This window comes from Pan paniscus, chromosome 13, assembly GCF_029289425.2.
Source record: "Pan paniscus chromosome 13, NHGRI_mPanPan1-v2.0_pri, whole genome shotgun sequence".
NCBI lineage: Eukaryota > Metazoa > Chordata > Mammalia > Primates > Hominidae > Pan > Pan paniscus.
Window position 1 is genome coordinate 140,026,168 of NC_073262.2, and position 19,717 is coordinate 140,045,884.

The window sequence follows — 19,717 nt, forward strand, 5'->3', positions numbered from 1 at the left end:
ATCTGACTATCCTATAATAAATGGCTTAGCTACCTTAAAAACATATCTAAGCTCTATGTCAGTGCCTGATGTCTAAGATCTAAAATCAAAGAATGATATTCCTTTTTACAAAATCAAGGACGTTTCTGGCTCTTACCTGCTTGCTGCTGCTGGGCATGAGTTGTAGGAAAGCCTGAGAGAAAGAGGCAAAAGACGGCCACTAAGGGCAAGTGCCGATGTTTCCTCATTTTGAATTTGTCTAAGCACCAAATATGAACCTAAAAGAGAAAACAGGGCAAAGGGAATGATCAGTTTTTGACTCTCATTATGCAAAATCCCTCAAAATCCCATGCTTTCTACGTCCTTTTTAGACTTCCAAGAAGACTTTGTATCTGATTCATTCTTTGAACCAGCAGCAAAAGGATGGATGATAGACAGTTAGATAGATGATAGATAGATAGATAGATAGATAGATAGATAGATAGATAAAAATCTATACAGATACATACATGTGCACATATATGCATATATAAAAGGAAGGGAGGAAGGAAGGAAGGAGGGAGGGAGGGAAGGAAGGAAGGAGAAGGGAAGGGAAGGGAAGAGAAGTGAAGGGAAGGGAGAAGAGAAGGAAGGTAAGGGAAGGGAAGGAAGAAGTGAAAGAAGGGAAGGAAGGAAGAAGTGAAGGAAGGAAAGGAAGGGAAAGAAAGGAAGGCGAGAGGGAGGGAAGGAGGGAAGGAAGGAAGGATGGAAGGAAGGAGAAGAAGAGAAAGAAGCAGAAGAAAAACGAAGAGGAGAGAAGGAAAGAAAGGAAGAGAGAAGGAAAGAAAGAAAGAGAGAAAGAAAGAAAGAGAGAGAGGGAGGGAGGGAGAGAGGGAAGGAGGGAGGAAGGGAGGAGGCAAGGTGGGAAGGTGGGAGGAAGGTAAAGAATAGGTAAGTGAGAAGTGAATAGGCAGAGCTCTCTGTCTAAAGGGACCTCAGACCTCTTCTTGTTAGCAGAACATAGGTCACCTGTAATGGCACTGCTCACTCTCCTCTCTGGACATTCTTAAACATAGTTCAAAGAACACAATTACATTTTTAGAAAATAGGCATTTGTAGTAGTTTCTCCACAATCTGAAAATATTCTCTTTCTTTTTCAAATTACTAATGAATGAAAAATTTATCCATTATGAAAGATAGTTTTGATTAAACATATAAATGAGAATTTTTGAATCTAGTGACTATTACTTTGGCCACAGCTAAAAGCTATGCAATTAAACCTTCTTTTCCTCCCAAAGTGATGTACACAGCAATTTGGAAATAGCATATTCCTAAGCAAAGAGCAGAATGGAAATGGGTCAGGAGTAAAAGCACTCATAGGCACAAGGCATCAGGTTTTGACACCCAGCTTAAGTTTGTAAGTCATGTTTAAAAGAACCTCAGAGGAAAGTTTCAGTTTATGGAGAGAACGGGCTTTGCCCAAATTACACCAAATGCAACCCAACCACAGCAGCTGGGACCATGTCAAGCCTTGTCCATATTCTCTATTAATATTTAGCACTTTTCCTCCAAGGAAAATCTGCCATATGCCAACCTCCAATCTCACAGTGGAATGAGCCCGGGGTGATTTAATTAGTAAGACTGTGAAGCCAGACCTGGAGGCTAACTGCCCTGATGCAGAGTCTCCCATACCCACGCGCCTCTGGGGGCCGCACACATGATGCCCCACCAGCCAAGTTCACATTCACTTGAGCTCAGTAGCGTGCACCATCAGACCTTTCCCCTGCCAACACCTTTTCTTCCTACCACAAGATTTTGTGACAGCCTCTTCACTCTCCAATCTCCAATCTAAGAGATCAGCTTGGGGGCTGGGGTCTCCCTTAAGACCCCTCCAGAGAGCTAGGGTCTTTCTGTCTTGGCTGAAGTCCCCTTGCCAGGACAGCATCTTTTTTCTCCTCTCCTTGACACAGGATTCTGGTTTCCTTTAACTTTTTCTTAGACCACAGACGGGGCTGCCCACAGGACCCTGTGCTCTGAAGGGCCCCATGCTCAGTTTGATGCTTTGATGTTGCTATCTTGGAATTCTTAAAACATTTGAACGAGAAGCTCATTTTCATTTTGCAATGATGTGCATGTCAGTGACTCTTCTTACCCAGACTGGCCAGGGGTTCCCCAGTTAGGAGCTGTCTGGTCAGGGGTTCCCTTTTCAGAGGTTTGGGTAACAGTACTGGGGAACAAGGCCATTGGCGACACAGGTAGGCTAGGATGTTATTAAACCGCTGTTTTGGGTGCCATGTTATCAAAAGTTATTCAGCATCTACTATGTGATAATTGCAGTTTTTCATAATTTTTCATAATGTGTGTTATTTATCTTTACATTATCCTTAGAGGTAGATGCTGATCCTCATGCTTACAGGAAAAAATGGGGGTGCAGAGAATAAGTGGCCAAGGTGCACAACTATTCAGACACCTTGGTGCTCAATAGCACCTGCCACATTGAGGGTTCATAAGATGAGAGGATAAGAAGAACATTTTTATTTCTCCATGAAAACCCCATGATTCCATAGCAACTTTTCAATCAAGTTCACCAGCCTGAATTTGGGCTTTTTAGGAATCAGAAAAGGAGCCAGAGATGTTGGGGAAAGACAAGGTGCTTGGAATCAGATAAATCTGGATCCTGGATCCACCACACCCTACCTCAGGCAGGTGGTATACTTGCTCAAAGCCTCCATTTCCTCCTCTATAACACAGAACAATGATAGCCATGCCTCTCTTCCAGCCCTCTGTGAGGAGCATGTGGCAGGCTGTTTGGTAAATGCCTGACGCGGAATGGATGGTAAGTGAACTCTAACTACAATTCTCCAGCAACGTTTCATTCATCAGCATTTCCCAAAGCACATTTCATGGAACACCCATTCCATTCGATGTTCTAAGGGGAAAAACAGGCGTTCCATGAGCAACGCAGTTTGGAAAGTGCTGAATACCAAGCCTCCTTCTGGAACAGTTACAATATACCTTAATATATAGCAGTTCTGAAAAATAAAGTAAAGAAACCTGCTGTACTTGATTTAACCGAGAATTCCCCAAACACATTTCATGGGCTATTCCTCTCCATGTCTAATTTTGCTAAGCTCTTACTCCTCTGAAGCAGCAACCAAAGGCATCTCCACCTGCCCAGGCCTCCACTGAGCCCAGATCACTGGGTTTGCAAATATCTGTTCTCTCGGACTCCATTAACTGTAAGTGGGACCCATGTCCCTTGATGGTGGAGCTCACCGCCTCCCTGTGACCAAGTGAGAGAATTAGAATGGGTAGACGACTGACGTTTCCCCGGAGAAGCCCAGGGGAAGGACCAGACTCAATCTCATTATCAGCATGAACTTTCATGACACTAGTTAATATTGTCATTTTTTCTTATACTGAGTTTCAGGAAGAATTATTTGATATTGGAAATGATATAGTGTAGACTACAGTTAAATTAGAAATTCCATTTGACTTAAGAAACTGAAATACATATAATCTAGGGAGATTGAGTTTTCATCATCATTTCACTGTTAGGGTTTGAAGGTTAAAAAGAAGTCTGTTTCACAGATTACAGCATGTAAAGGCATTCAGCATCAGTGTGAATGAAAATCAAAAACATCTTTCTGGTTATCAAGTATATGTCAGATTTTGAAATGTGACTTTTTTCATCTTATAATTCTAAAACTCCAAATGCTTACAAATTGGTTTTATATCCCCTGCATCAGGAATAATTTGGCAATTCCCTGAAGAAAGCAAGGGGAAATGAGAGCAAATCAGGCACGTGAAATTGTTTATACAAGACTTTGGAAAGACTGACAAGACTCCATGAGATCTGTAAGAAGTGAGGAAAATAACACACCAAGAAACTGGATAACCTAGAAAAAAAATAGATATTTGCTTGAAATATACAATCCACCAAGACTGAATCATGAAGCAATAAAAAAAATTCTGAACAGACTTAAAATTAGTATGGGGTTGAATCAGTAATCAAAAACCTTCCATAAAAAAAAAAAAAAAAAAAAAACCCAGGACCAGATGTCTCTTCTGGAAAATTCTTCCAAACACTTAAGGAAGAATTAACACTAATCCTTCTCAAACTTTTCTCAAAAAAATTAAAGACGAAGGAACACCCCCAAACTCATTTTTATAAGGCCAATATTGAAAAGAAAAATACAGACCAATATCCCTGATGAACACTGATGCAAAAATTCTCAACACAATACTAGCTGACCAAATCAACAGCACATTAAAAGGATTATACACTCTAACCAAGTGGAACTTATTTCTAGAATGCAAGGATGTTTCAACGTATGAAAACCAATCAATGTGATACACCACATTAACAGAATGAAGGGGTGGAAAATAGCAAAGCTTGAGACCTCACACTTATAATTTCAAAACATATTACAAAATGGCGTAATGAAATCAATATGATGCTGACTTAAAGACAGGCATATGAACCAATGGAACAGAATAGAGAGCCCAGAAATAAAACCTCATGTATATGATCTTTGAGCTTCAACAAAGCTACACAGTGGGGAAAGGCTAGCCTCCATCGTATGAATGTTCCTCAAAAAACTGAAAACAGAATTATCATATAATTCATCTATCCCACTTTTGGGTATAACCAAAAGAAGTGAAAACAGGATCTCAAAGATATATTTGCACACCCATGTTCATTTCAGCATTATTTGTAATATCCAAAAGGTGGAAACAACTTAAAAGTCCATCAATAGATGAGATGAATAAAGAAATTAATTCATTTCAACAGTGTTTTATAGTTTTTAGTGCACAGGTTTTTTTCTTCCTTGGTTAAGTATATATATGTATATATACACACACAATGGAATTTTTTGCAATTATGAAATTGATTATAGATTTCCAAGGCTGCTTTATCACAAACAAAGAGTCTTCCAGGACTGTGAAGCTCAGCCACACTCTGAGCACAGAGTATGGCAAAATGCCTGTCTGTATCATTGTAGGTGTATAATAAATATTTGTTAAATTCATTAACTGCTATTCCTACAGTTCTCCTAGGACTTTGCACTGTTATTACACCACTTACACTGTAATTTTTTTTTTTTTGAGACAGGGTCTCACTCTGTCACCCAGACTGGAGTGCAGTGTCACGATCACAGCTCACTGCAGCCTCAACCTCCCAGGCCCAAGAAATCCTTCCTTCTCAGCCTCCTGAGTAAATGGGACTGCAGGCACACACCACCCCACCCAGCTAAGCTTTGTATTTTTAGTAGAGACAGGGTTTTGCCATGTTGCCCAGGCTGGTCTTGAACTCCTGGGCTCAAGAGATCCTTCCACCTTAGCCTTCCTAAGTGCTGGGATTACAGGCGTGAGCCACTGTGCACGGCCTACTGTATTATACTAAGTCTTATACATGCCACATACAAGGAATATTATTCAGCTTTATAAAAGAATGAAATCCTTTTATCTACTACAACATGGATGAATCTTGAGGATATTATGCTAAGTGAAATAAGCCAGTCACTAAAGACAAATACATTACTTTATAATTCCATTTATGTGAAGGTATTTAAAGTAGTCAAAGTCTTAGAAAAAGAACTTAGAATGGTGTTGGCCATGGGCTGTCAGGAGGCGGGCAGTTGTAGTTACTGTCCCATAGGTATAGAGCTTCTGTTTTGCAAGATCAAAAAGTTATAGATATTTGTTGTAGCACAAGGTGCATATAGTTAACACTGCTGTACTGTACACTTGAATATAGTCAAGATAGTATGTTTTATGTTATATGGTTTTTACCACTATTAAAATAGAAATGAGGACAGGAAATATCATTTGCCAGGTTTTAAAAGCATGGGTAACTACCCCTAAAATGTAGCCATCAATTTAACAGGAATGATGTAAGTGCAGCATCTCTTTTTTGAGGTGTGATGGAGTTTAAGAGCTACTAGGAGAAAACAGTACAACTAAACATCCTAAAGTGTGTCTACATGCCGCTGTATTCAAATAACACAATGTTTGCCCTTACTTCTAAATAAGATTTGGAAAGAAATAAGAAAAGAGTATATGTCATGCAAAATGTTAGGGTTTGGCAAAGAAGATCAGAGTCTCATGAAAGTGGGAAAGAATCTAATATGAACATTCAGACCTGGTGCAAACATGGCTTCTGCCTTGACTAGTATCCTCTGAGCTTTGGAATCGGCTCCACCCAAGGCCTGAGCTTTTGTATCTCTATCTTAACCTTCCTCTCTCCACAGGTGCCCCCATGGGCTCTGCAAGTCTTTATGGTTGTCTGTTGTGTAGCACAGGAATTCCATTTTCCCCATACAGCTAATGAAATCAGGGATGAGGATGATCTAATGTTCTCAGCCTTGCCATCTGAAGATTGATAGCAGAGGAGAGTCTGTCCGGCTGATGAGTGATGTAACTTTGCCATGAATGGAGCAGCAGACTAGTGTCCAGATGGACCACTTAGCAAAGGTACAGGGAGAGCCACAGAGAGTTATTGAGGCTGCCAGTCAAGGACAGGAGCTAAGTGGGTGCAAAGGAAACCTGAAGCTCAGTCCCGTGGATTTGCCGTGAAATTCCCCCTGCCTGAGGTCAGGCCCAGAGGGAGAAGCTGGAGTCCAAATCTCGTGGCCCAGCTATGAGGAAGACGGAACACAGTGTGGGCCCTGGGCCTGACCCGCCAAAAATTGGTGAAATGGAGACAGATGAAGCCATAAACAAGGGAATGAACACCAGGACCCATGTGGCTTTGGATTTCCAAAGAAAGTCAACAAAAAGTACCACCTGTGATGAAACAAATGTACCCTGTGATTCAGATTCTGAGAACTTGAAGCCATGATCTCAGCAGCTAAAATAGAACCACCTGTCAATACAGCAGTCTCTTGGAAATGCATCAACAGTGAGAAAGGAATGCTGTTCTAATGATGCTCAGGAGGCCAGTTATCAACAGAACAGATTTTTTTCTGCAACAAAGTGACAGCAATGAGTGGTGATAGCGGCAGTATTGCAAAAGCTCAGCCCGATTTTTTTGCCTTGCAATGGTCACTGCCTTTTGGACATGGATATATGTTAATACGATGTAGAAGAGCAGTCTCCAGTGCTTGTGCTGTGGTTTGACAATGCTCCCAAGCTTTAGCCCGGTCGCAGCACAGCAGGGCTCAGGGACCCCCGACAGGCTAGACTGCCTGTTCTCCTCCCTCCACTTAGGTTGACCCTACCCCCACCGTGCCACAGTCCCAACTTTGCCCCTTCACTCTCTAGGAATCCCTAAAGCCCATGCAACCCTGGGAATCTTCCAGACTTTTCCACCAAGCTCTATCTTTCTTCCCTACAGTCTGTTAGACCCATTCCTGAGTGTTTCTTCAAATAAAAAAAAAAAAAAGCAATTACAATATCTAACTTTTTGTATGACCTCAATTAAATAATGATATACACTTCAGAATAATATAAAAATACATTTTATATGTGCTATTCTTGATTCTTTCTATCAAGCTTGAGCGTCAATTTTTTTTAGCAAAGGTAAGCTTCCTGCTAGATTCTTTCCAAGAAAATGGCCTGTTCTTTCCAAAACAACCTGTATTATTGTAATTGGTCCAGATCAATGTTTTAATATGGGATCAACAGATTCAAAGAGTCTATGATCCTCCCACAGTTGAGTGCAAAATTGCATCTATGGATGAGGGTTTTTCTGGAGATAAGGGTCCATGTTTGTATGTGATTCTAAAAGGCAGTTGTGCCACTCCTCACCCCCCAAAAGTTTAAGCATCACTGCTTCAATTAAAAATTTTAATGCAAATCTTCTGGAAGATCCAGTTTGATTACTTTAAATGTTTAATCCATGTTCAAGAGGCATGATTTTAAGTGGTATTTTTGTTTGTGAATGAGAACACAAGAGTATTATAGAGGCTCTTTGTAAAGCATTCGGCTTTGTAATCCAGGTGGAAAAAATAGGACGTGATAAGATGAGAGCTGTCTCCTCACTGTTGAGTCTGGGATGGGAAGAGCTGCAGACACCTGTGCAGGGAGCACTGACAAAGAGCACAAGTGAATTATGCCTTGAGCAGGTTTTGCTAATGGTTTTCTTAATCATTCCCATACCTCACACAGTGAAAGCCTTTGAATCCACTGATTCTGTCACATATAAAGCATTGAGTGGGCTCACTCTGGAGCAATTCCAAAATTACATTTCTCATCTTCCAGAGTGCTCAATACAATCTAAATAGTTACAAAATAAAATCCGGGAAGTCTAAGACATCACTCAGTTACTTCAACCATTCTGAGTAAAATGAACTTTAAGTTCATTGAAAATCATATGTAAAGATTTTTATTTTCAAGATGTGAATCTTTGGAGGAGTAGCCCCCTCAGTGGAGATACTTCCCATTGGAACACAAAGTAATGGGATAAATACACTGTGCACAGGAATTATTTTATCCAGAATATATCCAGATATTGAGGGAAGAGGAGGCGAGGGAAGAAAAGGAAAGGAGCCCTTCCAGCTCTGAAAAGGACGGGAGATAATGCCTGTAGGACAATGCGTTATCCAGGCTCCACTGATGATTCAGAACCCATATGGTTTGACTGAGCTGAATTCCCAGGTGGGAAAAACGCCTTTGGCCCCACACACTTTCCTGCCATCATGCGGGAAGCAGGTCTTGTGGCTCGTGGGCTCCTAGCCCAGCTGTTGAATATTTGCTGATATTTTCGTTTGCAATTAACTCTCTTCTATTGTTTGTCATGTCCTCGAGTCTCCATTTATAAAAAAACGAAATTCCCTGGCAGCAAATTTTGGAGAACTTTTTCATTTAGATTATTAAAAGATGTCAAACACCATCTCCCCAGATGACCACCCGCCCTCTTCAACAAGGGGGAATGAGGCAGCCATCCGAGCTCATTCCCCGACACCACCCTCCCGGAGGAAGGAGAGAGGAGAGTGCTGGTAACGTTTCCTGGGCTTCTGTCTTGTGGGTGGGATTTCACGCCCTCCTCCCAACCACCCGATGGCTGATTTCCCTCCATTTTATAGCTGAGAAATTGAAACCCCAGCAAGGCAAAGTGATTGTTCAAAGCTACATAGATAAAAACAAGATAGAACCAGAACCCTAACCCAAGTTAGCATTTCCAAAGCTCATGGGAAGAACCCCGGGAAACCCTAGAGGCTGTGCCAGATTTGGCCCAGATCTCAAGGAAACTCCCCATGCCTTTTGGGGAAAAAATAGACTTCCTTGATGGTGACACACCACAGATTCTATGTCAATGGAAGTCGGCTGTCTACTATCATTCTTTCAAATATGAAAAAAAGACTCAGAATTGGCTGCTTGAGATCCTTGGACTGGAAGGGGTCTGTTCCTTCATCCTAGATTCTGTGTCCTAAAGGCAACAGATTCAATAAGAGACATTCATCACATTTTCATTCTCATCTTTCTGTTTAGGATTATTCATCTTTTTGTTTACTCTGCCTCATTCTAAAAAGGATTTGAGGTGCCTTTTTCCGTTTAGTTTCTATCCCTTTGAAATTTAAAAGGATACCTTTCATTACAAAGATTGCCCTACATGGCCCTTCAACCTGAAATCATATTCAATCATATTCCAATGAATATGATTTCCCAAGCTATTTTGCAATTCTGTAAATTAGTTTTCATTTAGCCTACTCAAAACCTTTTTCATTTTCCATGTCTGGAAATCTTTTTTAAGAAAGAGACACACACGCATGCACACAAGGAAATAGTTTGAAAACAAAGACTCAAATAAATCCAGAGCTTCCATTTTGAAGGCATTTATTTGGTTTTCTCCAAGCACTGCTTTTTAAAATCAGCCTGTCCCTCCTATCAAGTTCCGGGACTTCTGTTAGTTCCTAATTGTCCTGTTTAAAATGGGAGCAGTGGAAATAGTCAAAGCCCACAGTGGGAGAGCCGTGCACACTGACTGTGAAAGAGAAAGTCAAATTTCAGTAAATTTGAGGCACTCATCCGCCCTTGCCTTTACCATGCCCGTTCCTAGACTGCGAGAAGGAGCGCCCCATTTTTTCTCTTTTTCTCACTCTTTCTCTCTCTTTTTGCATGAATCCTGGGAAAGGAGTCCCCGTTCTTTTCCTCAGGGAGGAAGCTAAGAAAGGATTTATTAAGTCCTGCAATTAGGGTAGGAGGAGAGTGGAATTTAATATGCTCTTGGTGTTTGAAAGACCCAAAGGAGAATCCTCAAAAGTAAATGTTTTGGAAGAGCTCCAAGAAACCTCCAAAGAAATATAGCAAATTTTGTTTTTTTACTGTTTATTTAACAACTTGGATTTCACATTTCTTTTTTTCTTTTTTCCCTTTTTTTTTTTTTTTGAGACAAAGTATAGCTCTGTTGTCCAGGTTGGAATGCAGTGGCATGATCAGAGCTTACTGCAGCCTCAACTTCCTGAGATCAAGCAATCCTCCCACCTCAGCCTCCCAAGTAGCTAGGACTACAGGTGTGCGCCACCACGCCTGGCTAATTTTTTTTGAATTTTGGTAGAGACAATATCTCACTATATTGCCCAGGCTGGTCTCAAACTCTTGGGCTCAAGGGATCCTCCTGCCCTGGCCTCCCAATGTGCTGGGATTATAGGCATGAGCCACTACACCTGGCCTTTGAATTTCTATTCTATGAAAATACTCTAGAACAATAATCTGTTTGACTCAAACTGAATGTGTATCCTGTGATAGCAACATTTTAAAACTCTTCTCGTCAGGCAGGGTAACTAGACCTCCTTTGTCACCTACTGGGGTCCTTTGTCACTTACGGGGGTCCTTGTTAGATAAGGAGTAGCAGATTCGAGATCTTCAACTCTTCCTGGTAAAATCTAACAAAGCAACACCTGTTCTGCAACTTGTGGATTATAACAAAGCAATGCAGAAAGATAGGGCCTGGACATCCCCTAGCAATGCCCTCCCTCTGTTAATGAGAACACCTGTAAGAACATGCCGACCTGCAGCCAGGCTTAGGCCAAGCTCCTCAGAGGTGGGTCTTCTTCCCATTACAAAGGCAATTAAGAAACTCCAGATTAATTACCCAGATATTTGAAAAAATTACTTTAAAACATATTCCTAGCATTGCAGATAATAACCATGAGGCAGAAAGTTCCATATCTGGTGTGATTTGAAAAGCTAGACGCCACCATGCAAATGTAAAACACATTCCACATTCTGAAATATACGGCAGCCAGACAAGATTTTGTCTGCACTTATACTGCTAATTATAAACATCAGGCAGAGACTAGTTCCATTTCAACATTAAAGAAGAAAGGTACATTAGAAAATGCTTCAAGAAATATTGCACAAATGCCCACTCCATTCCAACTCCTTGCCACGTGACACTGCTGGATCCAAATTGGAGCTTGGCACTTATTCCTGTCTTTTCCTTCTTGGCAATGAACTAGGGTGCTACTGACCTTTCCAAAACTGTGGTGTTCCATTGTAGATGATTAAAGTGGCTGAAAGGTGCTCTCTTTGTAAAGAGAAAAGTTAGATATTTTGTTTGTTTTCTAGTCTAATTCATAATCAGGTAGAGAAGATAAAATTATTCTTGAAAACAGAAACCTTTTCAAAAATCAAGTTGGAACATCTGATAAAATATCATCCATGCTGGATTTATTGCAGTAACCTGGGAAATTCTACTTCCTTACTGCCTCTGTCAGCAATGGTCGGCCAATCTCTCCCAGCCTCCCTTTTGTGTAAAAGAAGGCTCCTTGCCTGTTGCTCGAACAGGCCATAGTCCTGCGACTGCTCTCTTCCATCTGTTGCCCTGGGCTCTGATGAATGATGGGTTTTCTGCAGCCCCAGTTAGAAACAGAGCACCCGGGTGCACCGCCGGGCCGGCTGTGGGTTTAGCTGAGTTGGCGCTAACTCTGGGTACCGGCCCTGGGCTGCTGAATCAACTAATGAAGATTCCAGAAGTGAAAAACCAGTTTCCTGGAATGGTTTCCCTTGAGATCTGAGTCAACTCCAGCTGCTGTTCAATTTTTAATTTTGAAATTAAACTGAGCCATGAGCTCTTCCTTCCAGTGACCAATTCCTGATGCTCTGGGTTCCTGAAAATCTAATGTATAGCACACACAGGGGGTTTTACAGAAACATTTCCCATTGTACTTTTCCCTGGCCACTTGCAATTCTCAAATGTTTCTCTGTATTTCATGAGTTTAAACTTCAGGAGAACAGTAGGATCATACTATGCTGAATGCAGCCAGACCCCTACAAGACTAACAATTTGCCTTTGGGAGAGGGTTTGGCAGAACTTTTCGTATTTGTTTTTTGCTTCTCTCCTTTTTCTTTCCAGATTTTTTTAAGCAACAGTTACTCCTCTGCTGAATCAACTTAAAAGAGGCTACTCCAAGGAAGACTGGGAATGGGAAGAGTACCTTTCTCCACATGGCACCCTAAAATACACTCTTAAAGGCTTGTCCCCCTTGAAATGTCCAGATTCCAAGATGTCTGCATATTGGAAACATCAGACAATTCTGCTACTAGCTCTGTGGCCCTGTCACTGGGCATGCCTCTCTGAGCTCTCTTTCTTCATCTGAAGCATAAAGGGCGTGGAGAAACCATCCACCAAGGTAGTAGTTTTTTTGATATTTCAATTAGCCAAACAGAAATTATATGTTTGCCAACCAGAAGAGAGGGGGCTATGTCTTAGTCATTTTTTTATATTCCCCAAGAATGTATTCTCTTTTTTTATTATTTTATTATTATTATACTTTAAGTTTTAGGGTACATGTGCACAACATGCAGGTTTGTTACATATGTATACACGTGCCATGTTGGTGTGCTGGACCCATCAACTCGTCATTTAGCATTAGGGATATATCCCCTCCCTGAACCTCAGTGCTCAAGGCCATGATGCACAATAGGTCTTGTTAAACTTAAGTAAACATGAGAACACAAAGACCAACCAAAGGGTTAGGTTTTTGTTTTTTTGTTTGTTTGTTTGTTTGTTTGTTTTGCTCTGAGCTAGAATTCTCTCCCTCAGAGTCTTAATGCTGGTTATCTCAAGCGAACAGACATAAATCTGAGAGTCAGTAATATATATTTGTATTAATAAATATTCAAGACGAGACATTCATAATTATAGCTTGTGTGAATTTTTAAAAGTATGTTAAAACCCATTGTCCATTATTAGGGGAAAGTATCAAAGGACATGTCACGAACACCCTTACAGTTCTAAAATCCAGTAATTCTACAGGGATACGCAATGGCATGAATATGCAAACTTACTTTGGTTCTCAAGCACCCGACTGTTCATTTAAACCTCTGTAATTAGATATGGGTAAAATGCTTCCTATAAAATGTCTTATTTGCTGAATACCCTTGTAATGCAATTGTTTGGGAACAAAGATGCCTCCTTTGATGGCACAATTTCATCTCAATACACTTACACCTGAGCAGAGAAGAAAAACAAAGCTCTAACGTATGTACACTTCCGTTATTATGAACAGCCACAATAAATATAATAATGACAATCATGTATTGAAATATCAGTCCTAAAACTGCCCGCAAGCTCTGCTGAGATGGTCATCACTGAGTTACTGCAAACCCTGAAACTCCACCCTGGGAGACTCCAGGCACCACTTCAGAGATTTTTCTGAAGCTCGCAGAGATACACCTCCCTCTAGAGGAAAGAAAACCAAACTGCCTTTTCAAAAACAGACCAGGATGAACGTGCTAACTCAAAATTTCTTTTCTTTTTTTTTTCTTTTTTTTTTTCTGAAACAGGGTCTGGTTCTGTCGCCCAGGCGCTGAAGTGCAGTGGCATAGTCACGGCTCACTGCAGCCTCAACCTCCCAGGCTCAAGTGATCCTCCCAACTCGGCCTCGTAGCTGAGATTACAGGCACATGCCACCATGCCTGGTTAATTTTTTAAAACGCTTTTGTAGAGACAAGGTCTCCCTATGTTGCCCAGGCTTGTCTCAAACTCCTGGGCTCAAGCGATCCGCCCACCTCAGCCTCCCAAAGTGCTGGGATTACAGAGATGAGCCACAGTGCCCAGCCCTCAAAATTTCATCTCTTTCCCAAAATGGACTATAAGACCAGAATGTATTAAAAATTATATTTTTCAAAATTAACAAAGTGAATTGTTGAAGGGAATATCTCTGCAAAATCAGGACCTGCGGAATACTCCCTGGAAATAAGACATTCATGACCACACATTAGAGGGGGCAAGCAACATATTTTATTTAAAGAATAGGATTGTCCTTTCTTTGCACTGAATTTTTACACTGAATTCCACTGAAGTTTTACAGTGGAAACAGAGAAGCTGTATCTAGAAACGGGAGAATGAAGATAACCATTCTTGTCTAGTTCATGGCTGTCTGAATTAGTAGGAAACTTTAAAGCTCCCCCACTTTAAAATTTGGAGGGTTTGCGGCTTTCATTTCCTTAGCTAGAGCTAATAGGATTTTCTTTAAATGTCAGGTCCCTCCTCAAATCGTCAGCTATTTATGTAGCAGCGATGTGTTTTTTACTGCCTGCTTGCTGCAGCCAGGACACCGTGAAAAGTTTGCTCCCGTAAGTCAGGGTGGAAAAGCTGCCTGGTACACAACATCCCTGTCAGATGGAAACCGCCTGCAATCCTTCCCCCAAGAGACAGCAGATTTTCAGCTTCTTCCAAAAAGAGCAGTGACAAAACTGAACTTTCAAATAAAAATTTTTGCTACAGCTGTTACTGCGCCTGCAAGGAAGTGTCACGCAATAGTATTCACAACTTGCTGGTGAATTTTAAGTCCTAAACATGGAATTTCACATATAAGTGGGAGGTGATATCAACCGCTGGTGAAGACTACGCTTGATCCAGTTGTCTAAACACTCTGAGCAAGGAAACAAATGAAACCTCGCTGGCAAAAAGCCACTGCCAGCTTCCAAAGCTTCCAAAGAAGGCGGTCTTGTTTCAAGCTGGCTTTAGGCATCCACATCTATGGGTTCCGTTCCTGAAACTAAGGTCAGGATGAGCAGCCTCATTGGAACCACAAATCAACAATCGACTGAAGAGAGGAGCTTCTTCCTACTTTCTCATCGGGGACGTATTAAGTTCTAGGATAGGAAATCACAAAACGCACTGATGATAAAGTCAGTGCAATTTGCTGAGTCCTGAATGCTTTAGAAATAAAATGAAGCGTGAAGTAAAGACAATTTTTCAGAAAGGTGCCTACCTCGTATCAAAAATATCATTCAGACCCCAGGTTTGGACATTTGCCACACGTCCCCTCACCTGTGGGCCACAACCATAGTGGGGTGGAACACGCTCCCTGCCAAGCAGGGGAAGAGCGGGGCCAAGGGCTAACATTCTAGAGGCTTCCCCAGCCACCTCCCAGAAAGGTGCTGTAGCCACACCCTCCAATGCCTGGATAGGAAAAGCCAGGACAGCCTCACTTCACCCCAACATGGAATTCCTTCCCAAGCCCTCTGCTCCACTCAGTGTCTGCTTCCTGGCTTCTCTCGACCATGAGTGAGGAAAGGAGAGAACTAAACCTCTGGGTAGCAAGAAACCCCCTAAACAAAGAAGTCCAGACAGGCAGCTGTTCCTAGATCCTGATCTTTGTAAAAGCCACGCCTCCCCACCCCAGGCTTTCATCCTCAGCTACAAGCCCACTTCAGAAAGAAGAGCATACAGGTCCCCTCCTTCAGTGCCCTCCACCCCCAGGAGGTGGCCTGAGCAGGGCGGCCAGCCCCGGTATTCTGGTCACGGAACCGATGCCCCCGCCCCACGGTCCACCTCCCTTCTTCCTCGGTTCATTGGTAGAGTCTTAGTGAGCCCAAAGCAGTTTTCCCAACGAGATGTGAGTTATTTGGGATCCTCCGTCACTGGCTTGTCTGCTCTCCTTCAATGGGGAAGGATTTCACTGCCATCTCAGGCACTCGCTCCCTGGCCTGGGCAAGGAATTCCGCATCTCAGAGCCCCTGGTTGCTCATTTTGAAAACCAGGAAACTACTGCATCAGTGGCTTCTGATCAAAAATCTCTTCCATTATCTTTAGCCCAACAAAAACCTCAGAAGTCCCAGTAATGTCATCAACGGCCACCCACTCAGTTTTCAATATAGTTTTGCTTAGGAGCAATGTAACTTCGATTTTAAAGCCATTTCGGTTGTTTTTTACAGCATTAAGAATGGGACCCTGGGGAGCTGGGGGATCCCAGGTTGAGCATCCACCATCCCCGTGAGCTCTGAGCACCCTGCAGCTCTAGCACCCTGTGGTCCTCATCGGGGTGAGCTGTATGTGGGGAGAGAAGCCGGTCAGCCGGGGCCACAGCCCTGCCTCCTCATCCAGCACAGCAGACTCCCCTGTGCTCAGAGGGGTTTGCTCCTGGGGTCTGCACCGGCCTCGAAACTGGCTCCTGGGGCTTCCTGTGGAAGCAGATTTTTCTTTAACCACTCCCTAGTCCCTCCCAGTGACCCCACCCACACTTCAATACCCGTTCATTATCTAACATAGTAGGCCCCTTGAAACAGGTTCCCCAAACAGGCTGGCCACTGTCAGTGAACGTGTCCATCCTCAGCAAGAGAGGACCCGAGCCCCACCCTGCATCCTCCGGGTCAGAGAACAGCCCTCGGGGCCTCCCAGCTTGGCACTGGCCTCACCTCTGTGCAGCATGGGCTGGCCCTGCAGCCCCAGGGGCCCTGCCTTAGACACTCAGCATGCTGCCCAAATGCCCAATTCCTTCTTCTCCTCTGACCCCTGCAACTCCTTTAAGCAACCCCAAGGGACAAAGTCTCCAATAGAGACTTCAGGTTCCTGGAAAGACGAAAGCTTGACGGCAATGACTGAGCGACCCTTTACTTGGCCCTGATCCTGAGCACCAGAGTTACTCCAATCTCGTGAAAGCAGCAAATGTGCTCCACCAGCACCTTCCCATGGGCGGCCCTGGGCAGAAAACCCATGCAGGTTGTTGCACCCTGACCTAGTGTCACCACCCAGAGAGCTCAGAGAACATCTCCCAGCGGAGCCGCCTGGCAGGGAGCTATTCTAGTCCTCAGCAAAGACGCTTCTGCCAACAAAGCGGATCCCGAATGGGTTTTAGAAGGCGGCAGTAACTTAAATAAATCATGGGCCGAAACACGCTGCCGCCCAGAATGCACAGGGCGCGTGTAGCAGCCACAGACACGCGGTGGAAAAGTGCTCACGCTCTTAGGCAATCATGACCTTAACCAATTTAAGGAAATCCCATTGCCATAAAGTGAGAAAGAAAAATCAGCAGAATCTTCCAGAGACCTAAAACATGTACAGAAAACTGGCGATCAGCATGAGCGTAAGAGCCACTAACGCTACCTAGAAAGGATCACTTCAGGTTAAGAGCATTTCCTTCTAGCCCCAAACCTGGAAAAACAGAAGAGAAATCACACTTACCCCTGAGCAAACCTGAAGGCGTGTGTCCCTGGGCTCCTCGATTCAATTAGGTTTGAATAGGATGCATACTTTTCCCACTCACTGCGTCTCTTTTTCTTTTTGCAGCCTTTCTCCACCAAAAAAGTGGAGACTCAGAGCTGCGGAGGAAAACTCTTGCAGTCCTTGCAGGAGGCTGGAGCCCAGGAGAACTGAACGGCCTTTGGTGGAAGACTGAGCTCCAAACTGGACTGGGGCCAGGGATACCAGTCAGGGCTTCCTCCAGCTCCTCCTCCTCCTCCTCCTCCTCCCTCCCCGACCCCTCCTCTCCCCCTCCTCACTGCAGAACTGACCCAAAACTGTAAATGAAACCAGACTCCTCCACTCTGTTTCTTCTGGCCCCCGCTCAGGCTGATGTCACCCTCTGAATTCTGTCTTCACCCTACAAGCGTTTAGCTGGACTCCTGCAAGCCCCAACTCTTAAAAAAAAAAATTGACCACTCCTACTCGTCACCTTTTGGGCTGGGCCCTTGGCGTCAAAAAGAATAAATTTTGGAATTTCTTCGTGGGTATCCATGGTTTTCCTGCAATGTTTTCCAACACCATCTGAAAGGAAAACAGGAAATGCAGTCCCCCCCTTACCCTCACCACACCCTCCCATTTCTTCTTGAAGTTTCTGAATTGAGACTTCTACTAATAACTTCCCCCTTCAAATAGAAAAACCAGCAATTAAAATCGCCTTGGTTTTCTGTTAACCAAAGCTCTGTTCACCGGCAAAAAAAGGAGGCTACATTTCTTTTAATTTCTATATCTAATGATTCTGATTGTGGCGCTTATAGGCCCATTCTAGGCACAGACGGGGTAATAAAAATGGTTATCTTGCCAAAGCTTCGGGAAAATACTTGAGTAAGAACTTCTGTTTCTAGAAAGCTTTGCACATTTCAAAACACTTCAATATACATTCTCTCCTTTATCACAAACATCAACACCCTAAGCCCTTTTAAATAGAAAGATGTCTTCTTTTATTAGGTGAAATTGTGGTCCCATTTTACAGATGAAAGAAACAGGCTGGGCACAGTGGCTTATGCCTGTAATCTCAGCACTTCGGGAGGCTAAGGCAGGCAGATCACAAGGTCAGGAGTTGGAGACCAGCCTGGCCAACATGGTGAAACCCCATCTCTACTAAAAATATAAAAATTAGCCAGGCATGGTGGCAGGCACTTGTAGTCCCAGCTATTTGGGAGGCTGAGGCAGGACAATCACTTGAACCCAGGAGGCAGAGGTTGCAGTGAGCCGAGATGGCGCCACTGCACTCTAGCCTGGGCAACAGAGTGAGACTCCAAAAACGAGAGAAAGGAAAGAAAGAAAAGAGATGAAAAGAAAAGGAAAGAAGAGAAAAAAGAAAAAAAGAAAAGAAAAGAAGAAAAGAAAAGAAGTTCCGAGAGAGTAAGTGACATCGTCATTGTCCAGTCTGGGTTAGTAGCAGAGCTCAGATGACAACCCAGCTTTGGCCATCCCCAAACTTCTCACTGCTCTCCCATCATGTGGTCCTTATGAAAAGTCCATTAATGTGAAATATCAAGAGACATCCGAAAGGTTCTTTTTGACTGAGAGATCCTTCCAAACCAATTTGAAGAGCGAAGAAATCATTAACTCCTTTCCATGGATTATCTCCCTCCAATTTAGGGAAGAAAGGAGACAGCACCCCAGAGAGAATGCCTGCTCCCCTCTGCAGCTCCAGGGCTCCCTTCCTCTCCCATAAAGAAGCCCAACCCATCTCTAAACCAAAGGGCTCACTTGCAGAGCACTGGAGTAGGGAACAAGGATGGAACCTGAATTATGGGGTTCTTAGGTGAAGACACGCTGAGCAGAGGCTCCGAGTATAGAACCGCGCTGCCTGCATGACATGTAGAAGGACAACACGCCCCTCCAGCGGCATCCAATTCTCTGCCCTCATCCTCTCTGCACAGTGCAGGCATGGACTCAAGCCCCTACAGAGACCGGGGATACTTGCTGCCACCCCCTTGGTTAGAGTCTGCAACTTCAGCACTAAGGAGGACTATTTCTCCCAGAACATTGTCTGCTGCAAAGAAGACAACCTTTGATTACAACCCCATGCTCCAAGCAGCTCAGCAAACTGAGGTTAACTGAACAAGCACGTTTTAGGTGTTTCCACTCCACGGTTTCTTTCAAATACAAATACACTCTTTTTCGCAAAATCGCTAGGCAGATGCATTCCTTGGTATTGAAAGTTTCTATTACAGTCGACCTCGTATCCATGGGTTCTGCATCCATGGATTTAACCAACTGTGGTTCAAAAATGCTTTTTAAAGTAGATGATTGCATATATACTGAACATGTACAGATGTTTTTCCTTGTCATCATTCTCTAAATGACACAGTATAACAACTGTTTACATGGCAT

The 19,717-nt window shown here is 43.1% G+C and overlaps 1 protein-coding gene across 1 annotated transcript in view; it reads right to left on the reverse strand.

The window, feature by feature from the left end:
• COL6A3 (collagen type VI alpha 3 chain) overlaps positions 1 to 18,831 on the reverse strand; it is a 91,355-nt gene extending 72,524 nt beyond the window's left edge. Inside the window, exons 1-2 of the mRNA XM_003813107.6 lie at positions 17,318 to 18,831; positions 137 to 257 (exon numbers count right to left, since the gene is read on the reverse strand). Of these exons, the coding sequence (XP_003813155.3) occupies positions 137 to 227 (91 nt within the window). The 5' untranslated portion in view covers positions 228 to 257; positions 17,318 to 18,831. The remainder of the gene's footprint in view (positions 1 to 136; positions 258 to 17,317) is intronic.
• Between the last annotated feature and the right edge of the window lie 886 nt (positions 18,832 to 19,717).